Genomic DNA, 25,849 nt, shown 5'->3' with positions numbered 1-25,849 from the left:
CATCTCAGTGTACCAACCACTGCAAAGGCAGGCCTGCCAGTCTATGAGAGAGCAAATCTGACCATCACTGCATCTGATTAAAAGAAATAATAAAGACCTAAATCGTAGATGTGTACATCCTCCAAATAAATATGATTTTTTTCATTTTGAGCTGGCAAAGCTCAGCGATCAAAATTTAAATCTAACCCTATTCTTATTCGGCACCCTATTCTCACCGTGGCATGGTAGATTCACACCAAAAATGTATAGATTTTTTCATCATCGTGGTCTGGCAGCATCCGCAGCAGTTTCAGCTTTGCTCATAGCAGTCCTGGAATCCATTTCTATAAGATGCATAACTAATCTCCCATACAAGGGGAAAAACTGGCGGATGTGTTGTGTGGGTACGTGTGTCGGAAATAACAGTCAGAGATGCCCATCTTGTAGCATCTGAGAATTGCTTGTACAACTACAAAATATCATTTTCTCTCTCATAAAATGCATGCCAGAAAATCTAAATTAAAAATGAGCTGAAGTGCAAAGGTTAATGCTTATGCCTATCTTGTGCGATCTGGGAATTGCTTGTATAACTATAAAATCTCATCTCATCTCTTATAGCATGCATGCAAGAAAAAGTTGAATTAAAGACGAGCTGAAGTGCAAAGGCTAATGCTCATACCTATCTTGTGGGATCTGGAAATTGCCTTTACAACTATAAAATCTCATCTCATCTCTCATAACATGCATGCAAGAAAAAGCTAAATTATAAATGAGCTGAATTGCAAAGGCTAATGCTTCAGTCTGATTTTTGTAGGAGGATATTTGTCTTGCAGAGTTGCTTCAAGAAACACGCCCCGAGGTCCTAGGCTGCACCAATAACACGAACTCCTTTGGCTTAGGCTTAAGGTGCAAGGTCCGAGAGGTAGCTATTATGCCAAAAATTGTCCGAGATTCGCATCCAGACTCATCCCCTTTTGATTTGCCATTCTAGTGGGTAGATCTCAGCAAGAATGGAACCTGGTGAATATACTCCATTGACCTTGCCAGTGAATCGGGGCCCAGTTGGAAATTTTTGAGAGGATACAAGGTTTTAACTCTCTCTCAGACTAATCAATAATCATATTGAATGGCATATTGGGCTAATCCAGATTTTGCCCAAGAAATACTCTGGGATAGGTTAATTGATGACAGTTGCAAATTCAACTGGGTCAAGTCCTTTTATCCCAACTCTAACCATATTCACCAAAATTCTCTGCAAACCAATGACAAAGGCACCTGCCCCAAATTTCACATGAAAAATTATTAAAAAAAAAAAGAAATGACGCACTTATCACATGCATTTCTTTTACCATCACAACCATACCTGTTCTATCATCTTGTGCTTGAGCACCTTCTCTTTATCCAGCACCTTGATGGCCACACTCTCACCGGTCTCTGAATTCCTGCCAAACTTGACCTTAGCAAAAGTGCCCTCCCCCAGAGTACGCCCCACCTCATATTTGCCAACTCGGGCTTTCACACTCTGCATGCTCATAACTCTGATTCCCCACTTGAGATCAATCTTGCCCAGTACACCACACAACTCTTCGTCAGGCCTGGGGCCTTGAGGCCTCTGTTAAAGAACCTTATTCATGATATCTACAAATCCAATCGACTCCTCACCAAAATGAATAACGAAGTCTGAAATATAAAATCAGAAATCAACAACTCGGCAGTCTCGGAATTACTCACGGCACAGCGCGAACAGCAGTCTCGGGATTAACACAGGCCTTCAACTGGCTGATGGGAAATTACAGTCGTGAACCGACACACAAGTTATCCTAACATGCATTGATAGAACAAGGCCGGACCCACAGCCGTGAAGGCTACTCCAAGACAACCCAAGTGGTTAGATTCGAGTGTGTTTCCGTGTATCTTTGTTTGGTTCTTATGCAACCCCCGTGTGGTTGGTGATTGGTTTAATAGCAAATTCCTAATTCCTAATTGGTTTAATAGCAAATTCCTAATTCCCGCGAGAAGCTCGGTGGCTATTGTACAACTGATAAGAGAAAATCCCTTTGTAAAAAATTCTTAACTGAAAAAGGTGGAGAAATTTCGGAACGGATATTCGATGTGAAATGTTCATGGGGATTTTGCATGATTCCCGAGGATATGTTCAGGTCATGGTCTTAATATATGCTAGCCTCCGAGGAAACCCGAGACAGAAATTATTACAAATAGATTGAACTTTTTCTGTTTACTTTCCCATAGATCCAACTTGGTAGCAATTATGAGATAGTGGTTATTGAATTATTGGAATTGCAGAATTATGGTTTTTTTGTTATTTAAAATATATTTTTAATGTATAAATAAATTTAGTATTTAAAAAAAAAAATTATAAAAAAATTATGTTATTTAAAATATATTTTTAATGTATAAATAAATTTAGTATTTAAAAAAAAAATTAGAGTATTTGAATTATGTATTTGTGATTTCAACCATTTATTATTAAATTTGGATTAAAATTCACGAAAAATATGGTCTAAAAGAAATTAAAATATAAAAAATTAAAATTATCACACTTTAATTTTCAAAATTGAATCAAAGTATGATAAGAGAGATTAATCTAAAACTATGAATTAATTTATTGATGAAAATGTTGATTAATTAGGTCCCAAGGTATTGGATCTAATGGTTTCACCATTGGGAAAGGTTCAATCCCTATGTAGGCTTTCCTAGAGCCATTGGACACCTTGAGGTAGTGGTCGAACATGTGGTTGCTACCAAAGAAAGAAATCATATTAAATGGTTTCTTGGTGCACACATAAGTGATCAAAGCTCACCCCCATGTCCTTCTTTGAAAAGGTAGTCAAAGGATCTTAGCTCGAGTGTGTATTAAATGGTTTGGTAATAAAACAAGGTAGTCAAAAGAGTGGTCGGCACAATGGAAATCATATTAAATGGTTTCTTGATACACGCATAGGTGGATCAAAGCCCACCCCATAACCTCCTTTAAAAAGGTAGTCAAAGGATCTTAGTTCTAGTGTGTAGTAAATGGTGTAGTTTACAGAGATAGAGGAATTGTCCGGACCGTCAAAAGTGGTCGGAATCCAGGCAAAAAAAATCAAAAAATCTTGCAGTAATAGTGTTTGAATGATGTTTTTCACGGTGGAAATGGATTCAGCACCATCAAAAACCTTTGGGCCACCAAAAATCTTGAAGTTTGATAGTTGTAACCTAGATTTACAAAAATACCTGCGGAATTTTATCAAAATCTTGTCGGAATTTGTATGATTTTCGCAAAAAGCAGTCTGGTTAGACTATGGCATATTAAATGGTTTGGTGACTCTTGTACATATAACTGGATCAAATAAAAATATAAAAAAAAAGTAGTCAAATGCGTGGTTGACATAATAGGATGTTATCCCCTCCACAGAGTTACTCCAATCATCACTAATTCATTGTGATAAATAAAAGAAAAAAACAATAATCAAAAATCCTAACTTCACTTCAGGTCCCCATCTCCATAAATTATTTTTTATTCCAAATTAAATATATATATATATATATAATAAAATGATAATGATGAAAAAAATTATTCATAATATTATTTATTAGTGAAAATACAAATGAAATGTTATTAAAGTCAAATTAAATTATGATAAAAGTAAAAATGAATAAACACTGTTTATTAATCTTATCAAACCGTTGATTAAAATATATGATGCTGGATAATAAACCAAAATATTAATTAAGAACTTCCGATTATGATGATGGACAAAAATAAATCTTTAATGAACTACATTAAATTAAACAACCTCAAGATAAAGTTCCTATTTTTTGTAGTGGGGATTAATCAAAATGTTGACGGGAAGGCATTCAAAAAAGCATTCAGACAAAAGTGGTGGGCTTGAGAGTGCAACTAGAATCCAAAAAAAACTAAAATAAATATAAAGAATATTAGGGAAGGTTGTATGTTCTCTATTGGCTAGATGGTAGTGATCATATACGATTGTCACTCTTTATATCCACGTGGAATCCTACAGGGAAAAAATAATATTATAGGCATTAGAAATTAAAACGTTCCACTAACAAAAAGATGTTTCGAGAAATTTGTATGGAAAAACCTAAACATTAAAATAATTGGATGGCTATATAAAGTAGATGCTTTTCACTTGGCACATGTGGTATGTCTATTTAGGGATATATAAGTTTTTACGGGTTGAATGAATGATATTTTAATGTTTACAAGATTAAAAGTTTTTTGTATTTTACAATTCAATTTTTTTTTTACTCAAATTAATGATGAGGTGACCCAACTTTCTAACAATCTTCTCAGTGAAAAAACAATGCTAAGAAACTGATGCTAACATATTGTCATAATTGTCTCTAATGTCTTTGAAAGCATCGCATTCCAAAATGAAAAAACATTTTGATTCCACTACCCCAAAAGTGCAAAAAGTACACACTTGTTCTTCCCAAACTTCTTTAGGTCTTTTCCACTGGCCCATTTTGCACCGAAATTGATGTGAGTTAGTCCTTAATTGGGCAATAAGAATCTTTGTTCTCCACAAAATGCTAGCTCCAATGTACTCTTTTTGTTGGAGATCACAAGTGGGGTTGAATTCCTAAACATAATACTTCTTCTTTCAACTCAATTATTTTCCCCATATATGCTTACGAAACTTCTCCATAGCAAAATTCTTTAACTCATTTTTATTTGTGGGACAAGCAATGAGGTAAATATTCCATTTTTGCATCCATTTGTTGTTTTGTCTCATCCATGATTTCTTTCTTTCACTCATGCCTTCATTGAAGATAACTTTAGGCCACCTACCTACTCCCATTTGCTCAATTCTTTTTAGGTACCTTATGAGACGCACCATAGCAATTGCTTCGATGAGAGTTGCTCCTGTTTCACTCAACATTATCTCATAAGGAACCGAGCTTTTTATTTTGAACTTGTTCATGATCAAGCCTTTTTGGATTTTCTCAATTTGCTTCCATTTTGAGATAGGGATGTTGATAGCCCATAGTTCACACCCATATAATATCATTAGACAAATGAGGAGCCCAAGAAGCACTTTAATCGTTTTCCAATCCCATAACTTTGCCTCGGATATTTTCTTGATTAATATTGTAAGTAGGTGGTGACTGAACTCGATTGATTTTATTTGTTTTTTAAATTTTTATGATATAGAGGAATGTATAAATTGTTGAAATTATTTGCATGAGTTTGAGGTTTAGAGTCAATTCAATTTTATTGGTTTCTTAATTTTTATTATATAAGTCAAGTTGTTCAATTGAGATGTCATCATTGAGTTTTTGTGATCATTATAAATTTGTATTAACATGGGTACATGCTAGTGTATTGGATTGAAGTAGCAAGTGGTTGAGCTATTGTGGTAGTTGGTGATTGAGTTATCTTGGTTTTGGATCATCATAAGCTTCTTAATTCATGGCATATGAGTCAAGTCATTAAACCGAGGTTGCAAATAGTTGAGTTATGGTGGTAACTAGCAATTTAGTTAATTGATAGTTCTAGATCACCATAAGATTCTTTGGGCTCTAGTGTTTCCAATATCTATTGATTCATAGTTTCAGAGAGTTGTAAAGGTGGTGTTGCTCTATCCTTGTTGTGACTAATTAAAGACAAGGCATCACTGTGGGCATTAGAAATCTCCAAAGCAAAAGGTGTTTTGTCACCCCTTGTGATTTGTTCTCGATGATAAGGACATGGTGGATAGTCTCTTACTGATAAGTGGTCAATCACTGTCAAGTTTATTTTTCTATGTGTTTATGTGAAAGCATGGACATCTAATAGGGGTGAAAGTGTCGTGGTTGACGTCATGGTAGGAAGTCTCTTACTCCAATGGTAAATGGTGCATCATTGTCAAGTTTGCTTCTCTATGTGTTTAATTGGAAGCATGGACATCTAATGGGGGTGAAAGTGTTGTGGTTAAATGCATTTGTATGTGTTTGTCATCAAAGGTTTTTGGCCCCAAAAATGTTATGTTTGAATGCATGTGTATGCCTTTGAACTTTGGGCATTTTGGTGTTAGCCCTTGAGCTATCTAGATGGCTTCACAAATCCATGAGTTGTTGTATTATTATGTTATTAAAATAATATCGTACTTAACGTTATACTCTGAGTTAGTTTTGTTTGCGTTAAAATCCAATCTCATTAGTTGATGTCCATGTGAAGGGTGGTGTTATGAAACCAGCTCACAAAAAGATAGAAAAGATAGATGAACGCCTTAGAAATAAGCCTCTTCAAGGGGACAACCTCCTTTACATTACACAAATGAATAATTCTTAGATGATACAAATGACAGGACCTCCTTTCTATATATAGGAGTCTAAGGGGTCATAATATAATCAGAGCTGACATAACAATAATAATGTAAGGGCACAATAATAACAATAGTGGGTTTCTATGGGGCACAATAATAACAATATGGGGACTACATGGTCACAACAATATAATAAGGGGGTTGCACTAATAACAATAAGGGGTTACACTAGTAGTATAGGGACCTAACATGCCCCTCTCCTTCAAAAAGTGTTGTCCTCGACGCTTGAGTAGTTCTTAATGCTTTTGTATAAAATTCTTGTCCTCCCGTGTGGAATCTTCAGCGGGTAAGTTCTTCCACTTGATGAGATACTCTGAAATTGATCAATTTCATAGCTATCGGGTTCTTGTTTCTGCGACTGCTCCAGGTTCCAAAATGATTTTTCCTTCCTCGTCAAGTTCTGGCAATATTGTTTGAATTGGGATCTTCTGCAATTTTTGAATGAGTGGCCACACTTCTTCGTCCTTCTTCCATTCATCCCTTGCTTTGTTACCAAATGTTATGAAACTAGCTCACAAAAAGATAGAAAAGATAGATGAACGCCTTAGAAATAAGCCTCTTCGAGGGGGCAACCTCCTTTACATTACGCAAATGAATAATTCTTAGATGATACAAATGACACGACCTCCTTTCTATATATAAGAGTCTAAGGGGTCATAATATAATCAGAGTCGACATAACAATAATAATGTAAGGGCACAATAATAACAATAGTGGGTTTCTATGGGGCACAATAATAACAATATGGGGACTACATGGGCACAACAATATAATAAGGGGGTTGTACTAATAACAATAATGGGTTACACTAGTAGTATAGGGACCTAACATGTGGTGGGTGTTGTTACCTTGAAATCTCTTACTACTATGTCATTAAATACTAGTATACTTGAATATGTTCTTGCAGCTAACATCATTTGAGCTAAATATTGAATGCTTGATTCATGACATGGAGTTTCCCCCCATCTTGTAGCGGCTCTCTTAGTAAGCTCTTAACTAGGTTTACTTTTGGTCCATGTAAGTTTCTATTACTTTTTATTGCTTCCCACAGGGCATTGTCGAATGATAGAATTATGTGTTTGGGGAGATTGTGTTCATCTTCCAATGGCTACTTGCATATTGCCATTATAATGAAAAAATTGAAGAGATTTTTTGTTGTTTGATGTATTAAATCATTTTAGATAGTTATACAGTGTATTCTACTTTGATGGTAAATTTTCATGTATAGTTTTGGGTTTTCTTATCTTCAAAATTGTGTCAAATAGTTCCTAGCCTATGTGGTTATCTAGGCTTCATCATTCCTATCAAGTGTGCATGGATAGATGTCATAATTATCCTATGAGTGAAGTTGCATGGGGAGTCGATGAAAATCCTATATTTGTTTCCTTCATGGGGTTCGTTTCATTCCCAATCTTCACGGTTGTCTCCAATTTGAAAGTAAATAACATATGATGACATTGTGGATTTCATGATGCTATGGTTTGAATCATTTGGAAGTCTTGCTTCTTCTTCTTTTTATTAAATAATTTTAAAGCACAAATTTTGAAATGTTGTCAGCCTATAAATATTTTGCATTTGCATGCTTCTTTCCCACCTTATCTTTAATGTTGTGCAATTTTAGAGTATAGGGTTAACCAAATGCATGGTTTGTATTATGAGTGGATGGATATATATCATTAGTTTCATGTGGGTTAAGTTGCATGAGGAATAGGTAAACTTACTAGGATTTTTTTCCTTCTTGAGGTTGTTTCATTTCCATTTTTTATATTAAGCTCTAACTTGAAAGGTAACAACATATAACAATGTCATGCTTTTGACTTGCCATAATTTGCATTTCTCCCTTTCAAATATTTTTGTCTTATTGGTGAGTTGGATCCGAAGGTCAAAAATGCTCCATACTTGCTTGCATCTCTCTTGGTGTGAAATTCACAATAGACTTTAGGTGCTTGCTCTAAATGGCAAAATTTTTTAGGTTTTTTTTAAAGAAATTTGAAAAATATTCCCTTACATTCTTATTTTAAAACTTGTTCCTAGCACATTCCACTATCTTCAATACTCTTATGAACTAAAAATTCAACCAAAACCATATTGAACCAAAGTTATGTTGATGGTTTTTTTAAATATAGCACTTCCTATATTGCTTACCAAAATTGAACTACAATTATGGTCATCCTTGTTGTTCATACCCTTCCCAAGCCCGTGTTCAATCTATCTTCATAGTTGTTCTATGCTTGTTTCTTTCCCCATATGTCTTTGGTGCCACAAAGAATATTTGTATTTTAAAATCGAGCTTTTGGTGCTTCTTGTTACCATAGTTATTATATCTCTAGTTGAGGGGTAAATATGAGTGATCTTGTAACTTTATTTAACAAGTAATGTTTTCGTTGATGCTAAATATCAACTTCAAGAATGTTCTTAAATGGTTTTCGAAGGGTGTTTCTAGAATGTTCTCACTCTAAGAAAAAAAGTGCGTTTCATAACTAAAGTTATGATGGAGGTTATGTTTTATTTTTTGCATTTTGTGTTGCTTGGCATACTTTCAACAAAAGGTTCACCATTTTTTTTAATGAATAAATACTATTAATTATTATATTTAATAATAAATCATTTTAATTTTTATGAAAGTTATCTATTATTTTTTTTAAAATTATTTATTTAGTTTGTCTGAAGCTAATTTTTTAATTTAATTATTTATAGTTAATTTTTTTAAATTTAACTTTGTCATATTTTCAATTATTTAAAATTTTATGGATGACATTAAATAATAAGTTATTTAATAGATTAAAGTAAGGGTTATTTGTGACATTTAAAAAATATATTTATTTATAATTTAATTTTTAAATTTAACAATTATATTAAAATAAGATATTATACTATTAACAAAGTAATTAAATTTATTTAAATTTGTCCCCTTTCCTCCCTGGGTCAAATATAGTCGTTTTCTCCTAGTTGTTAGGTTGCCCTTTTTTTCCTATTTAACCTCTTCCTTGATCTGTTTCTTCATTGTGTCCTGAAGATGAACCACACTAGCTGGTTCGAGACGTGGCGACCAAAATCTTCAATGTGACTTTTCTGAAAAATATTTTATACATTATTAAAAGACTGAAGATGAATCACACTTGCTGGTTCGAAACTTGTCGACCAAAATCTTCGATGTGACTTTTTTGAGAAATATTTTATACATTATTAAAATAGTCTTTTAATTTATTTTTAAACATTGTAAAGTCTATACTTCGTTCCTTTTTAATTATGTTTAGCTCAGTATACTTTAATTTGATTGACCATTTATATTTATTATTATTAAATTAATAATATTTGTATAATAATAATAGTAATAGTAAAATCTTAACGTCAACAAGAAGTTAATGATTTGATAATTTTCTTTATTTGTAAAATAAAAAATCTAGTTCATTAACTATATATTTCACCTCTTTAAATTTAAACTTATAACCTTTTAAAAAAACCACCTATCCCTAAATAATATTATATTAATAAATTATAATACTATATAAATTATTAAAAAAAACTAGTATAATTACTACGTTGTCTACATATCACAATATAAATATACTTCCAAACTACATTTTACATAAATTTATCATTTAATGGTAATTCCATGGGGCCACAAAGTACAACCCATGCTCAAAGTTCAATTTTTGTCATATTTAATAAGATAACATGCTTTCGGTCAATACTTTACTTAATCACATAACAATACTGGTGGCATTACATCAATACAAGTCTATGCTATTCTCTAAGACGCCATGTATAGCTTTTAATACGTTGATCTTGAGAATTATATATATTAATATTTTTCTTTAATATAATCTTATTGGGTAGAAATTTATTTTTAGTTATCAAACCAAAGGCCAATTTCACACTACAATAGTCAATCTACCTAGTTCACTCATACTCAATAAATTCAATGGTATAGTGGACTATATGACAAATTCTTTGGACTATGTAGGGCTTGTTTGATATAAATATTATATTAGTGTAGTCAAATAAATTAAATGATTGGTATTTTATGATGCATCTCATATTATCAAAAATTAAGATTTTATTATTATTATTATTTATATTAAATTAGAACTTGATTTTAATTTTTAATTATTATTAATTATAAAAGTATATATCAAAATTAGTAACTTAAGATTTATTCTCATTTTATGAAGGTAATTTGTAATGTATAAATAACGTTTTTTTATAATATTATGGGGAATATTGTAGAAATTTTGAATAATATAACACTTATTCACAGAGATTATCCCGATTATACACTATTTACGGAATGCATGCATAATACATAACCTCCTCTACGTTGATCATCAATTTGCGAAATAAAAAACAATGAAACATCAATCGCATGCGCACATTAACACAGTATGTAACCGGGGAAAGCATACAGCTGAAAACCCCCAACTATCTGTATATTATAATGATAGAGAACATGTAACAATACATAGTACAATACTCCTCACAAGTACTCAGTACTATCTCCACCTGTTACACACAAACTAGCTCAGATCTGAATCAAGTCACAGGTTCAAATCTCCTCCGTTGTCTGCCTGCCTCTACTGCGCAATCCAAAGTAAGAATAGGAATGATCCAAGCTCGTTTTCCTTGGCTTGTACTGTGCAATCCTCATTGGCAATCTCAATCATTGATTGTGCAAATCTCATGCACAGCTATAGTCACAACTGATAGTAGTCTCCACCTCTAACACCTGTCTCCACTGAACTATCCATGCACTGAGTTAACTGATGTATTCTTTTAGTTGCTTTATGAGTTAATAATTAATTCACATCACTCATCACTAGTGTATTCTGCCGTTAGACTAAATACAACTAGTTCAACCAAGTCAAACTGAACACAACTCCATCAACTCCTCAATCAACTCCACCAAACTCAATCACTTGAGTTCTAACTGAAGTCCATCATGCAATAGCTCAACTGACCCATAAGAAAAGCGTATTTCCTTTTGGCAGTTGCATGTGCCACATCCGTAGCTCGAACTGAAGTGCTCCAAGAGGATAAGATAATGTTTATAGTCCAAATATTATTAAGAGCTAATAATATTCGATTGTTCTATTTTTAGCCTGGCAGTCTACAAATAGACTCTGCCCATATGTCTAAAAATAGAAGTCCATCTATTTTTACCAACATGATCAATCATCCACAAATAGCATCTTGCAACTCATAGACCATGATCCATATGTCTAAAAATAGACTTTGCGCCAAAAATAGCCTGCGGGCCCACTTAGTGAAGGCGACTCCTTTTCACTAAGCTCCATCATCTTGTTGCATTTTCAACACTCCCTCTCAACAAGATATGGATTATCTGCAGCCCCTATCCTGCCTCGGTGGTATTCGAATTTGCTCCTGGTGAGCGCCTTCGTCAAGATATCAGCATCCTGATCCTCCGTTGGAATGTATGAAAGTAACATGATTCTCCGCTGCACACAATCTCTGATATGATGGTACCTGATGTCGATGTGCTTGGATCTATCATGAAATACTGGATTAGCCAAGAGTTTAATGCAACCCCGGTTATCACAATAAATCACTGTAGGCTCCAAGTGTGACCCGAACAACCCGACCAGGATCTTCCTCATCCATATAGCCTCGCACGCAACCAAAATTGCTGCCATATACTCGGCCTCTGCTGAACTAAGTGCCACGGATCTCTGCTTCCTGCTGTACCAAGAAACTGTTGTCGACCCGATACTGAAGATCCCTCCAGATGTGCTCTTTCTGTTCGTTGGGCTACCTGCCCAATCTGCATCCATGAAGCCACATAGCTTCACCTCATCCTCCTGTCTGTACCACAATCCATATCTCGATGTGCCTCTGAGATAACGCAATACATGCTTGCCTACCTTCTAGAAGAGCTTGGTTGGCTTAACCATAGCTTGTGAAAGCTGGTTAACAGCATAGCATATATCGGGTCGTGTATTGACCAGATACATAAGCGATCCCACCAACTGTCGATAAACAGTGGCATCCACTACCTCTACTGAAGTAGCATCCTCCTTCCTCCAACCTCCAGGAAGAGGAGTATCAACAGGCTTGCAGCCATGCATGTTGAACTTCTCCAGTATCTCCCGACATACTTACCTTGAGAAACAAATAGTCCATCACTGCGCTGCCAAATTTCCAATCCTAGGAAATAGTGAAGGAGGCCCAATTCCTTCATCTCAAACTCTCTAGCAAGATCATCCTTGCATGAAAGTATCAACCGCTCATCTCCTGTCAAAATCAAATCACCTACATAAAGTACAATGATAAGCAACTTACCCTCCACCACAATCTGGTATAGGTTAGGATCCGCCTCACTCTTGGAGAATCCAAGTCCGGTGAAATAACTGTCTATCCGTGTGTACCAAGCACGTGGTGCTTGTTTCAACCCATATAGCGCTCTCTTGAGCCTGCACACATGCGACTCGCTGCTGAAGATCTCGAAACCTTCGGGCTGCTCTATGTACACCTCCTCCTCAATGACTCCATTAAGGAACGCAGTCTTCACATCCATCTGATGAATGTGCCACCCCATCTGCGTTGAGAGAGCAAGAATCGTCCGTATGGAAGAATACCTTACGACAGGTGCAAAGGTCTCCTCATAATCGATCCCTTTTATCTGTGAAAAACCTCGGGCAATAAATCTTGCCTTGTACTTGTCCACACTCCCGTCAGCTGCCTGCTTCACTTTGTAGATCCATCTCGAACCCACCACTGATTTCCCCTCCGGTCTTGGGACAATCTCCCATGCACTGTTTCTGACAATCGAATCATACTCTTCCACCATGGCATCTACCCATGCGGGATCCTCCACAGCTTCCTCGAAAGAGGATGGCTCAGTCACAACACATTTGCTCACAAGAGCCATGTATCCAGTGTATCGATCAGGTGACTGTCTCTGTCTGCGTTGTCCTGTAGGTGGTCCTACAACCTTCTTTGCATCTTGAGCCAGTCGCTCAGCTTCTGTAGTGCGCTTTCGCCCTCTGATGGTTGGCGCTGCATGAGTGGTCTTTTCCACTCCATGAACTTCATATTGTGGTTGATCCACGTCCTGAAGCTCATCCTTAGCAACTAATAGCTCCTCATCTGCATGCAAGTGTGGCTCCCTCTCAAGCGAATGCTTCATGTCTTTCTCCTCCTGAAATTTGATATCCCGTCGCATAACATTCTTGCGACTGTCTGGCAAATACACACGATAGTTGTGGGGCGTATCAGTGTACCCCACAAATATCCCAACCTTTGCGGTTGGCTCCAGCTTCTTCCTGGCATCCTTCGTCACATGCATGTAAACGTTAGAACCAAAAATCCTCAAATGAGAAATATCAGGCCTCTTACCAGAATAAGCCTCCTCGGGTGTACTCATGCCAAGTATCCTGTGAGGACAACGGTTCTGCACATATACTGCAGTATTGCATGCCTTCGCCCATAAGTGAAGGGGTAGGCCCTGATCATGCAACATTGCCCGTGCAGCACCCACGATCGTTCTGTTCTTCCGCTCAGCAACCCCGTTCTGCTGTGGGTTATGGGGAGCTATGAGCTCTCTTCGAATCCCTTCTGCGCTGCAGAAGTCCTTGAACTCGCCAGAGATGAATTCATCACCAGTGTCGCTCCTAAGAGCCTTCACCTTCTTCCCCGATTCCTTCTTGACCAGTGCTTTGAACTCACAGTACTTTGAGTATGTCTCGCTCTTCTTCTGCATGAAGAAGATCCAACACTTTCAAGAGAAATCATCAACAAAGATCACATAGTACCTGTGCTTTGCTGTCGAAGCTACTGAGAAAGGTCCACACACGTCTGTGTGAATTCTCTCAAGGATCGTCGTGGTGCGACTATCCTTCTCGTGAAAGGTGGCTTTCACAAATTTTCCCAAAGTACACCCCTTGCACTGATTTGACTGCGCAAGAGTGCCTTTAGGAAGCCCAGTAGAAATCTGCTGCAGTGTCTTCAAGGCTCCATGGTGAAGGTGGCCCAATCTCCTGTGCCAAAGCTCGCCATCATCCTGGCTCACCAATCCTTCTGCCTTGCATGCCATTGTTGCACAACCATCTACATGCAATTGATAAAGGTTCCTGACTCGAACCCCTATCTTCCAGGTTTCTCCAGTTGTCTTACTGCGTAGGAAAGCCTTTCCCTCGCTGAAAACAACATCATATCCCTTGTCTTCTAACATCGCCACAGAGATAAGATTCTTCTTCAATCATGGAACATGCATCACTTCCTTCAATACGAAGGGTTTACCAGACTCCCTCTCAAAGGAAATGGTATCGATACCGGTCGCACTGTATCTACCATCATCGCCCATCTCGATGTGCACTCCAAGATCTTTCTCATCCAGATCAGAAAACAAATCTCAATCTCCTGTCATGTGAAAAGACGCACCACTGTCCAAGAACCATACCGATCCCATCACACTTGATACCAAGCATGCAATCAACGAAAAATCCAGCTCAAACTACGAGGCTAAGGCCTCTCCCGCTGCAGATCCAACAACTTGCTTATTTTTCTTCTTTTGCGGACAATTTGTGGCATAATGTCCATGCTAGTGACAATGAAAGCACTTCACCTTGGACATGTCCTGCTTCTTGCCTTTCGCACCGGAATGAGAAGCTTTCTTGTTCTTCCCCTTCTTTGCTTTGGCAACCAAAGCGCAATTTTCTTCATCAGGTGCCTTTGATGAAGATTCGTCCCTGGTATTCCGCCTGATCTCCTCTTGCACAAGATCTGACCAAAGTCTCTCCCATCCTGGCAATTTCTCCCGACCATTGACAGAGTCCTGATAGGAATGCCAACTCTTCGGAAGACCAAGGAGAGCCAAGCTCACCAAGTCCTCATCATCGACAGTCACCCCCACACTTCCTAGCTCATCTCGGCATTGAGTGAACTTCGTGAGATACTTGGGCATACTGTCTCCTTTCTCACACTTAATGTTTCTGAGTTTATCCTTGAGCGCCAACTTCCTCTGGTCGCTCTTGCTTTGGAATAAATCTGTCAACGCTTTCCACATCAAGTATGGAGAAGCCTTTCCATGTAGGCTGGATACAATGTGATCCTTCACGCCCTCCAACAGAATCCTTCGACACTTTGCTGTCTTCTTTTGCCAAACCTCAACGTGAGCAGCATCAGTAGGCTTTGGGACCTCAGCCTCTATGAACTCCTTCAACCCATTGTCATCTAACACCGCCTCCATCCTGTCTTTCCATGCAATATAATTTGATCTGCCCTCAAGAGCGTACTCCAACCGCAATCCGTTGAAAGACATTTCAACTTTGACACCAAGAAAACACTGCTGCAAATCCGAATTGCACTAGCTCAAAACTCAACTACTTCTGATCTAAAATTCGTGAGAACAAAGTATTTCTCATACATAGATTGACTGTATGGGCTTTTACCGGATATCTCACCTTCCAAAATAAGGATGAATCCAGAGGCTACCTGGCCCGATTACAGACTCTTCCTGAAGAAATAAAATGTAATCACTTTCTGAATAATAGATCTGATGATCAACTCTGCTCCGATACCATGTAGAAATTTTGAATACTATAACACTTATTCACAAAGATTATCCTGATTATACACTATTTGCGGAATGCATGCATAATACATAACCTCCTCTACGTTGATCATCAATTTGCGAAATCGAAAACAATGAAACATCAATCGCATGTGCACATTAACACAGTATGTAACCGGGAAAAGCATACAGCTGAAAACCCCCAACTATCTGTATATTATAATGATAGAGAACATGTAACAATACATAGTACAATACTCCTCACAAGTACTCAGTACTATCTCCACCTGTTACACACAAACTAGCTCAGATCTGAATCAAGTCACAGGTTCAAATCTCCTCCGCTGTCTGCTTGCCTCGACTGCGCAATCCAAAGTAAGAATAGGAATGATCCAAGCTCATTTTCCTTGGCTTGTACTGCGCAATCCTCATTGGAAATCTCAATCATTGATTGTGCAAATCTCATGCACAGCTATAGTCACAATTGATAGTAGTCTCCACCTCTAACACCTGTCTCCACTGAACTGTCAATGCACTGAGTTAACTGATGTATTCTTTTAGTTGCTTTATGAGTTAATAATTAGTGAATTAATTAATAATTAATTCACATCACTCATCACTAGTGTATTCTGCAGTTAGACTAAATACAACTAGTTCAACCAAGTCAAACTGAACACAACTCCATCAATTCCTCAATCAACTCCACCAAACTCAATCACTTGAGTTCTAACTGAAGTCCATCATGCAATAACTCAACTGACCCATAAGAAAATCATATTTCCTTCTGGCAGTTGCATGTGCCACATCCGTAGCTCGAACTGAAGTGCTCCAAGAAGATAAGATAATGTTTATAGTCCAAATATTATTAAGAGCTAATAATATTCAAATGTTCTATTTTTAGCCTGGTAGTCTAAAAATAGACTCCGCCCATATGTCTAAAAATAGAGGTCCATCTATTTTTACCAACATGACCAATCATCCACAAATAGCATCCTGCAACTCATAGACCATGATCCATATGTCTAAAAATAGACATAGTCTAAAAATAGACTTTGCGCCAAAAATAGCCTGCGGACCTACTTAGTGAAGGCAACTCCTTTTCACTAAGCTCCATCATCTTGTTGCATTTTCAAAAAATAATATAACTTATCAATATTATTTTTTTCCCATGGAAAAATCGTAATTTTATTCATATTGAGTAAAATTACATGTTGTAGATGCTGAATCAGCATATGCTTTATCAAAACTTGTCTCGCTGGAAACAGGATCTAAAATAATTTACTGTCTATCTATGCTTTCCTACCTTTCTTTTTTTCCACTTTCCGCCAACCATCATTGTTGGGCGTGGCTATTACAATAGACATTTGTGCTTCGTTTATGGCAGCCGGGATTTCTTTTTCAGAATCTGAGCTTTCTGTAGAGTGTGCTCGTTTGCTGCCACCAATTTCTTGCCCTGAGATGTGTTTCTCACTTTGCTGTTGTGGATTGGTTGTCTTTAGAACTATTGCAGATTCAATCTGATTTTCATCATTCTGTGGGTTGTGTGGAATGCTTTTTTCGCTGAGTTCTGGATTATTTCCTGGATATTCTGCTTCTTGAAATATGTTGGTAGTTTTTGTGTTTTTTTCCTCTTCTATGTCATCTGTCCATGTGGCTGAAAACTGCCATCCTTTCGGCTTTGGTGGTTGTCTTCTTTTCCTGTCTTTTTTGTTTTGTGGGCACGCACTTTGTAGATGACCAGTTTGACGACATATGCGGCATCTGAAGGCAGTGTTTTCATAGTCCAGTGGCTGGGCCCATTGCTTTTCGTTGTGGAGTAAGAGGATGTGGCCTGGTAATCCTTGACTGAGATCAACCTCCACACAAATCCTGGCAAATGTATAGATATCCTTGGAAAGGCGCTCATTGTCTACTTTTAAGAATTTCCCCAAGGCGTTGCCAATGCCTTCTAATACTCTGATGTGCCAAAAGTGCAGAGGTAAGTTGTATAGCTTTACCCACATTGGCATTTTGGAAACCACCATGGTGTTTGGGTCAAATTCCGGAAACCAAGATGTCATAAAAAGGCCAGCATTACCCCAGAACCATGGTCCCTCGTTCAATGCATATTCCTTGTCATTTACTGTGTCGAATTTGACAATAAAAAACCCTTTTGAACAGAGGTGGATATCACAGTTTTCTGTCCATATGGAGTAAATCCATTGACGAAGAGCTTCCGGTTTGGGCCAAAAACCATTAAACCTGCATATCACTGCTTTAGATAAATAATCAGCATGAATTTCATTTACCTTGGGTATAGCAATTGTTAATGCAGGGTTCTGAGTTGTCTGCTCGACAATGTAGGCACCAGGGGTTGTAGCTTGTTGTTTTGTTTGTGCTTGAGATTCCTTCTTCCCTTTTACTGCATCTTTGAAGGAAACAGGTCCTTTTGAGCTAGTGCCGGAACAACCTCCGCGGAGTCTTGTGCTAAGGCAGATGGTTGAGTCGTTGCCTATGTCATATTCTTTTAGTTTTCACTCCTCCTGCAATACTTTTCCTGTGTAGATCAAGAGTTGTTTGCAGGGTGGGATTCCTATCCTGTCTTGTATCCTCTGTTTGAGTGTTTTTATCTCCTCCCATCTCCCTATCTTGATGCATATTGTGTTCCCTTCCATAGATCTGATAAAGAGGGTACTTTGTTTACCTTCGATCATTTCAGGAGCAGCTGCTTCAGGATCCAAGGTTGGGGTGTTTGCCTATTCCTGCACAATTGTCGCATCTCTCTGTTTCCGGATCTGATCTACGATCTGGGGTTGTGATCCAGGGCGTAGAGGAGACTTTCTGTGAGCAGGCCTCCAGATCTGGGTTTGGTGTGGGCTGTTCTGTTTATTGAGCGCCAGATCTATTGGATCAGTGGTAGATCTGAGGTTAATAGACCATTTCGGATCCCTTGCGGTTTCAGGAAGCTCCTGATCTGGGGTATGGTATCGGATCCCCCAGAAATTGTTCAGCTCCGGCGCCCTGAGGTCGTTCACATAACAGGCTCTGCCCTTAAGGGCTGCATCAGTCTGATCTGCGCCATCAGTTGCGCGATCCTCCTTTGATGCGTTCTGTTTGCGTACAGTTCCCGATCCAGGTCCAGGCGTATCCTCCAGCGTGGACTGGGTAGTTCGGGATCGGAACCAGCTGGATGGGGAGACTAATTCCTCTGCGGGTTTGATGGCAAGACAGGCTGCAGAATAGAGCAAGGGCTCTGTTGGCTCTTTTAGCAGATTTGGATTGGAGGTGTTCCGGCCGAGCTCTACAGCAGCTGCGTTTGTCAACATCTTTGTTCCCTCTTCAATGATCTCAGAAACACTTCTCCGCCTCCCAGATCCGATTTGCCATATGAGTACAGCGCGGCCTGATTGCCAGATCCAGTGCATGGAAGGCCAGACTGCCAGATCCAGTGCGGGGCTGCCAGATCTAGCACTATGGAAGCCAGATCCAGTATTTTGAGCGCCGAAAATCCCTTGATCTTGGGACTGATACTGTGCAAAAACGATGACTGCAATAACCCTTACCATCTCTTTCGTGTGCGCATCATTTCCTGCATGCCCATTGCTTGTCAGGCCGCTCAGGTGGCTATCACTGCATCCCTTCACCACCTCTCGAGCTGTTGTTCCGCCTTCTGCCTGCCCTAATGGATTCTTTGTGCTCAGGGATATGGAAAAATCCGTAGATCGCCAGAGGATTCGGGCCGTGGGCCGTTCTGCAAGAGGCTCGGGTGTCATGCGGCCATTGAATCCGCTTTTGCTCGATGGATCCCTTCCCTTGTGACTTGTGAGCAGGCCTGTTGACGCGCTGGTGATCCTCGGTGCTGCCATCGCAATCCCGTTTCAGAACTCCTTCCAGTGTAGAGGTCAAATACCCTTTCCACCATAACTTATCAATATTATATCTAGTAATATGAATCATTTTATAATCAAAATATTTTATATAAATTTTATTTTAATTAATTTAATTTAATAATTTTTTTATTAAATTTAATTGACTAGGAAAAAATCATAAATAATCAAAATATTTTATAGATATTTATTTTAATTTAATATTATAACATTTTTTGAAATTAAATTGAAAAAAAAATACTTAAGTAATTTCGAAATAAACATCAACACCTTCTAGAAAAGGTTTTGCAGCATTGTATGTGTGAAGTTTTGCACGTAATTAGTTAAAACATCGTGATATGAACATATTTGACAAAGTTAAAACAACCTGGTCAAATGGTTTTGAAATTTTATGTTCACGAGTCTGGCATTGGTGCCTCCATAATCTTTTGGCATGGATGAACAGTGGTATATTTTTATATCTACACACTAAGAAATTTAACTTGCATCAGATATGTTCATCATGCATTTTTTAAATTTATTTATTTATTTTTTTTCCAGAAATCACAAAACAAAAAATAAAGAACCAATTTGAAAGTATTTAAAACTTTAATAATGGAAGTTTATAGAAAACGATATTTTGAAAAAAAATAGAGGTGGTCAGACTTAAGAAGTAACGTTCAAATTCATTTTAGCGCTCAAAGCATAGAACACAGTTGAGTTTAGTATAACCTTAGAGATTTTCCCATGGGCGCGATGGCAACGAAGTCTCCGATTTTGGATAAGCGATCAAATCAATTATGATCAGTCACACAGGAAAGAGAAGTATTCTCTTTGTTGATAAGGATAAAGCCTATTGTTCTGCATCAAGAAGGTTAGAGCTTCTGGATTGGGCAAGACCCACACATGTTTAGAAAGGTTCATACATTGTAATACAAAATTGTGGATTCATGTTGTGTTTGATAATTTGAATACATATCATCCATATCATGTATGTTGTGTGTGGGAGTCCATGAAAACAACTAGGAATATGCCCAAGATGAAACCCAAATCGGTAAATACTTCCTTGAAGTGGAACTCTGATAGCTACAAAACAACATGATTGTTCTGACTGTTGGCAAAAGCAGTTTCACAGGTGTGCGACGTGGAGCCACCCTTACCGTAACAGTATTTGGTGAATTTATCGGCATAAAGCAATTGCACAGATGTTATGGGTGTAAAATATTGGAAAGATGTCATAGTGTAACATATTGGACACATGTCACAAGCATAACAAAAGGGGAGACAGAAATGGATATGAACCGATTCAAAAGAAAAGCCTATCAACCTAAATATAGTTAATTTTCTATGATTTTTTAATGGCCTTGATTAGCCATTATACGTTTTGGAGTTCTTGGTTGGAATCTGATGAAAAAATTTGTGGTCAAATCTTGATCTTTGTTGTTTAAAACGGGCTTTTTCCTACATATATCGATTCAGTGCCCTAAAAAACCTCCGAGGCACTAGGATTGTGGAGATTTCACAACTTAAACTTGTGATTCCAACAAATCCATGTCGATTTCTGAGCAAATTAGACTAGAAAATATGTCGGAAAAACCTCCAAAACATATAATAGATAGACTATGGTTTTTTTTTTTTAATTTTAGCAACGTGAGATGTGAGATGTTTCATGAAGTAAGTGTTTTGATGTTTATCATGGATTTATGCACCATTTAATTTATATGTCAGGATAGTGTATATATTACAAGAGCTTGATGGGAGTAATTTGATGTTTTAAGTAAATAAATTAATTACATAATCCTCTTACCTAAAATTATGTAAAGAAATGCATTAATTTTGGTGGAAATTCACCTCTAATAACTTTGCAATTATACTTTATTACTCTTAGCTAAGAAATGCATAAATTACAATATAATTTTTTAAATTGTCTGGGAGGAACCAATTTGTAGTAATTTCTCTATGGATCAACTAGCTTTGATACCATGTAGAAATTCTCAATGTAGATTAAACTGATTATGCAATGTACTAAAGCAAAATACTTTAATCTACTTCTACAATCAAACTTGCGGAAGCTTAATCGATTTTGGGCAAGATCAACCAGAACACATATAACAGAGAAGAAGATTCAATAACACATGAAACACAAAAGAATACTCTGGGGAAAGCCTCAGCTAAAAACCTCGCTATATGTATTATCATACAAGTGGAAATATCTCAGGATTACACAAAGCTTTAGCTATCAAGTTATCCAGCTCTTAGTACAATCCCTCGCTGTTGCTCATAGACAGAATAGACAACACCTATGCCTTCCTTCAGTCCTCCAAGCTTCCTATTTCCTTGCGCAATTTCTCCTGGGTCCTCCAGCTGCCACCTGTGTGATTCTCACCTCACACACAACACTGACCTCTGAAATAAATGTGCAACCCTGAAGGAGTTAATTCCTTCTGCATGGATGAGTTTCCTTTATAGGAAAATTCCTCCAACTGATAATACAAAGTCCCTGTCTTTAATCTCAACTAGGTCTTTCTCTGAACTGACATGCATTGGTTATTTATGAGAGAATATTCAGTTATCTGGAGAACACTAGTTGCATGCATGCATGCATTAACTAATTGAACTCACAATTAGTTCCTCTAACTGTTTGGAACTAATTTCACTGGATTTAACTCAGTTAACTGAGCTAACTAATTACAACTCATCCTTATCTCCTTAATTAAGGGATAACTTCCTCAATCAAAGGGATAACTGTTGCATGTCTTCACAAAGACTTCATGTCTGAATTTCTCCAACTAATTAACTCAAGATGAATTAATTAATTATTTTTCAAACAACTAGTGAGACTAAATTCGAATTTTAATTCTCAATTTTCGTTCAAGGACAAATCAAAATTGGAATACATCCCAAAATGATATTTATAGCAATGTTATTTTTAGCATTTCTATTTTTTGCTATTTCCAGCAGAGTTGGAGTATATCCTGAAATGCTATTTATAGCAATGCTATTTTTAGGATTTCTTGTTGCTATTTTCAACACTTCCTCTCAACAAGAAAGGCATTCAACTCGAACCTGATCCTGAACCTTTGGAGTGTTCTGCATGCAACACTTCTCTCAAGTGTTATTGCTCCAGCAACTCCATAAATAAAAAATATACAACCTTAATCAGTATGATGCATCTGTCATCAAAGTATCTGACTGTTATTGTCTCTATCGACTGAAAAATCTGCACCTCTATGCTCTTTAGTATCTAACTGCTCTAGCCTCTGTCACTTTGATCTCTGACTGCATCAATCACACTGATTCCTCCTGCTGCATCTGTGTTGCTGCTAGTCCTATCTCCCAGCATTGCATCCGCACTGCACCTCCTCTCATCATGTTGCATCGTGCTGCCCAATGCTGCACTACAACTCAGTTACTGAGAAGTAAGTAACTGATCTCCCAACTGACTTCCCTGTTGGGCTAGAAACACCCTTTGATGCTGAAGCTCCCTCTGCCGCTCCATCCGCATCTGTCTCTACCCACTTAGCCAGTCCTGCTACTCCTCGTCGAGGCTCCCGTAGCAAGGTCTAATCAAATAGGTTGGGTACCTCAAGGATCCTGCCCCTATTTCAGCCTTCTTGGGACTATCTCTTCACATCACCCCACCACACACTTGGAGGTATGGCTGCATGTGATCCCTCTGCCCACTTGGCTCGAAATTCCCCCTATTGGAGGTCTCTACATGATTGGATGCCTCCACTCGATCTCCTCTCAGCATCTCCAATTGTGGCTGCTCCACAACCTCCTGAAGTTGCTTCACCAATTGTGGATCCTCCACAATTGTCTGAGACTTCTTCTAGCACTGCATGTTGAGAGGTAATGTACTCTCCCTCTCAACCACCAAGTCTCCAACATTTTCCTTGCTCCTCAAGGATTTTCATGCATCTTGAACCTCAAGAGCATACAGGTTTTGTACTCATGAACCAATTTGTTTCACATGTTTCGTGGTGATGTGTCTAAGGAAAACCTTTCCCTTACTGAAGACAACATTGTAGCCTTTGTCCTCAAACATCGCGATCGATACCAAGTTCTTCTTCAATCCTAACACATACTTCACATCTGTGAAGGTGATAGGAGCTCCATGCTCCCTCTGAAACACAATCGTACCTTCACCTAAAACACGATACTTTCCATCATCGCCCATCTTTATGCGCATCTGGAGGTATTTCTCCTCCAAGGTACTGAACAAACTCTTATCATCGGCCATGTGGAATGAGGCTCCACTGTCAAGAAACCAACCACAACCCATCATCTATGAAACCATGCATGTGATGAGGGTAAAATCCAATTCGAACTGAGAGGCCAATGCCTCACCTTTAGATCCTTCTGAGGATCCCTTCTTGGATTTCTTCAATGGAAAATTAGTTGCATAATGGCCCACCTCATGACAATTAAAGCATCTCACTTTAGATTTGTCAATCTTCTTCCCACCATGGGAAGAACTCGATTTGGAATGAGAATCCTTCTCCTTCCCTTTCCTTGCCTTACTGGCTAAGGCTAGATTTTCTTCATCCTCCTTGGATGAAGAACCATCTCTGGTGCTCCTCCTGATCTCCTCCTGCATCAGATTCGACCACAGTCGTTCCCAATCTGGAAGTTTCTCTCTTCCATTCGCTGAGTCCTGGTAGCTATGTCGGCTCTTAGGAAGATCAAGGAGAGCAAGACTCACCATGTCATCATCGGCTATTGTGATTCCTACACTTCCAAGCTCATCTTTGTAGGTGGTGAGCCTATTCAAATATGTAGAGATCGTGTCGCCCTTTTCACACTTGATTTCTGAAGCTTTTCCTTCAATGTCTTCCACATTGAAAACGAAGTCTCCTTCCCATGGTGACTCGAGACAATATGGTCTCGAACTCCCTCCAAAAGAATCTTCCTTGCTCTCGCCATTTCTTCCATTCCACAAATTCTTGGGCATTAGTTGCTGCTGGCTTGGGGACTTCTTGATCAACAAAGTCCTTCAAACCGTTGTCCTCTAATACCGCTTCCATGCGATCCTTCTAGGCTATGTAATTCGAGCTGCCATCCAGGGCATACTCGAGTCTCAAGCCATTGAACGCCATTGGCGAACTTTGAGATGTGGTAAGAAATCAATTCTGTACCTACAACAAAGAACTTCAAACTTTGAACTTCTCCCTTCTTTGTATATTGTTCTCCACTTTGATCACCTTTGCTCCGATACCATGTAGAAATTTCTCTATGGATCAGCGAGCTCTGATACCATGTAGAAATTCTCAGTGTAGATTAAACTGATTATGCAATGCACTAAAGAAAAATACTTAATCTACTTCTACAATCAAACTTGTGGAAGCTTAATCGATTTTGAGCAAGATCAACCAAAACACATATAACAGAGAAGAAGATTCAATCACACATGAAACATAGAAGAATACTCTGCGGAAAGCCTCAACTAAAAACCCTGTTATCTGTATTATCATACAAGTGGAAATATCTCAGGATTACACAAAGCTTTAGCTCTCAAGCTATCCAGCTCTCAGTACAATCCCTCACTGTTTCTCATAGACAGAATAGACAACACCTATGCCTTCCTTCAGTCCTCCAAACCTCCTATTTCCTTACGCAGTTTCTCCTGGGTCCTCCAGCTGCCACCTGTATGATTCTTACCTCACACACAACACTGACCTATGAAATAACTGTGCAATCTGAAAGGAGTTAATTCCTTCTGCATGGATGAGTTTCCTTTATAGGAAAATTCTTCTAACTGATAGTACAATGTCACTGTCTTTAATCTCAACTGGGTCTTTCTCTTAACTGACATGCATTGGTTATTTATGAGAGAATATTCAGTTATCTGGAGAATGCATGCATGCATTCACTGATTGAACTCACAATTAGTTCCTCCAACTGTTTGGAAATAATTTAACTGGACTTAACTCTGTTAATTGAGCTAACTAATTACAACTCAAATACAACTCATCCTTATCTCCTTAATTAAGGGATAACTTCCTCAATCAAAGGGATAACTATTGAATGTCTTCACAAAGACTTCATGTTTGAATTTCTCCAACTAATTTACTCAAGATGAATTAATTAATTATTTTTCAAATAGCTAGTGAGACTAAATTCGAATTTTAATTCTCAATTTGATTCAATGACAAATCAAAATT

At 37.9% G+C, this 25,849-nt stretch overlaps 1 protein-coding gene across 1 annotated transcript in view; it reads right to left on the bottom strand.

The window, feature by feature from the left end:
• Positions 1–1,938, bottom strand: part of LOC149167436 (CBL-interacting protein kinase 32-like) — a 75,471-nt gene extending 73,533 nt beyond the window's left edge. The window contains exon 1 of the mRNA XM_089432980.1: positions 1,343–1,938. Within this exon, the coding sequence (XP_089289106.1) occupies positions 1,343–1,513 (171 nt within the window). The 5' untranslated portion in view covers positions 1,514–1,938. The remainder of the gene's footprint in view (positions 1–1,342) is intronic.
• Positions 1,939–25,849: the final 23,911 nt, after the last annotated feature.

The sequence above is a fragment of the Pinus tabuliformis genome, chromosome 5_1, assembly GCF_031772625.1.
Source record: "Pinus tabuliformis cultivar Carrire ecotype Pingquan chromosome 5_1, CPIR1, whole genome shotgun sequence".
Classification (NCBI taxonomy): domain Eukaryota; kingdom Viridiplantae; phylum Streptophyta; class Pinopsida; order Pinales; family Pinaceae; genus Pinus; species Pinus tabuliformis.
The sequence above is the reverse complement of the archived record's forward strand: the minus strand, read 5'-3'. Positions and strand labels throughout refer to the sequence as shown.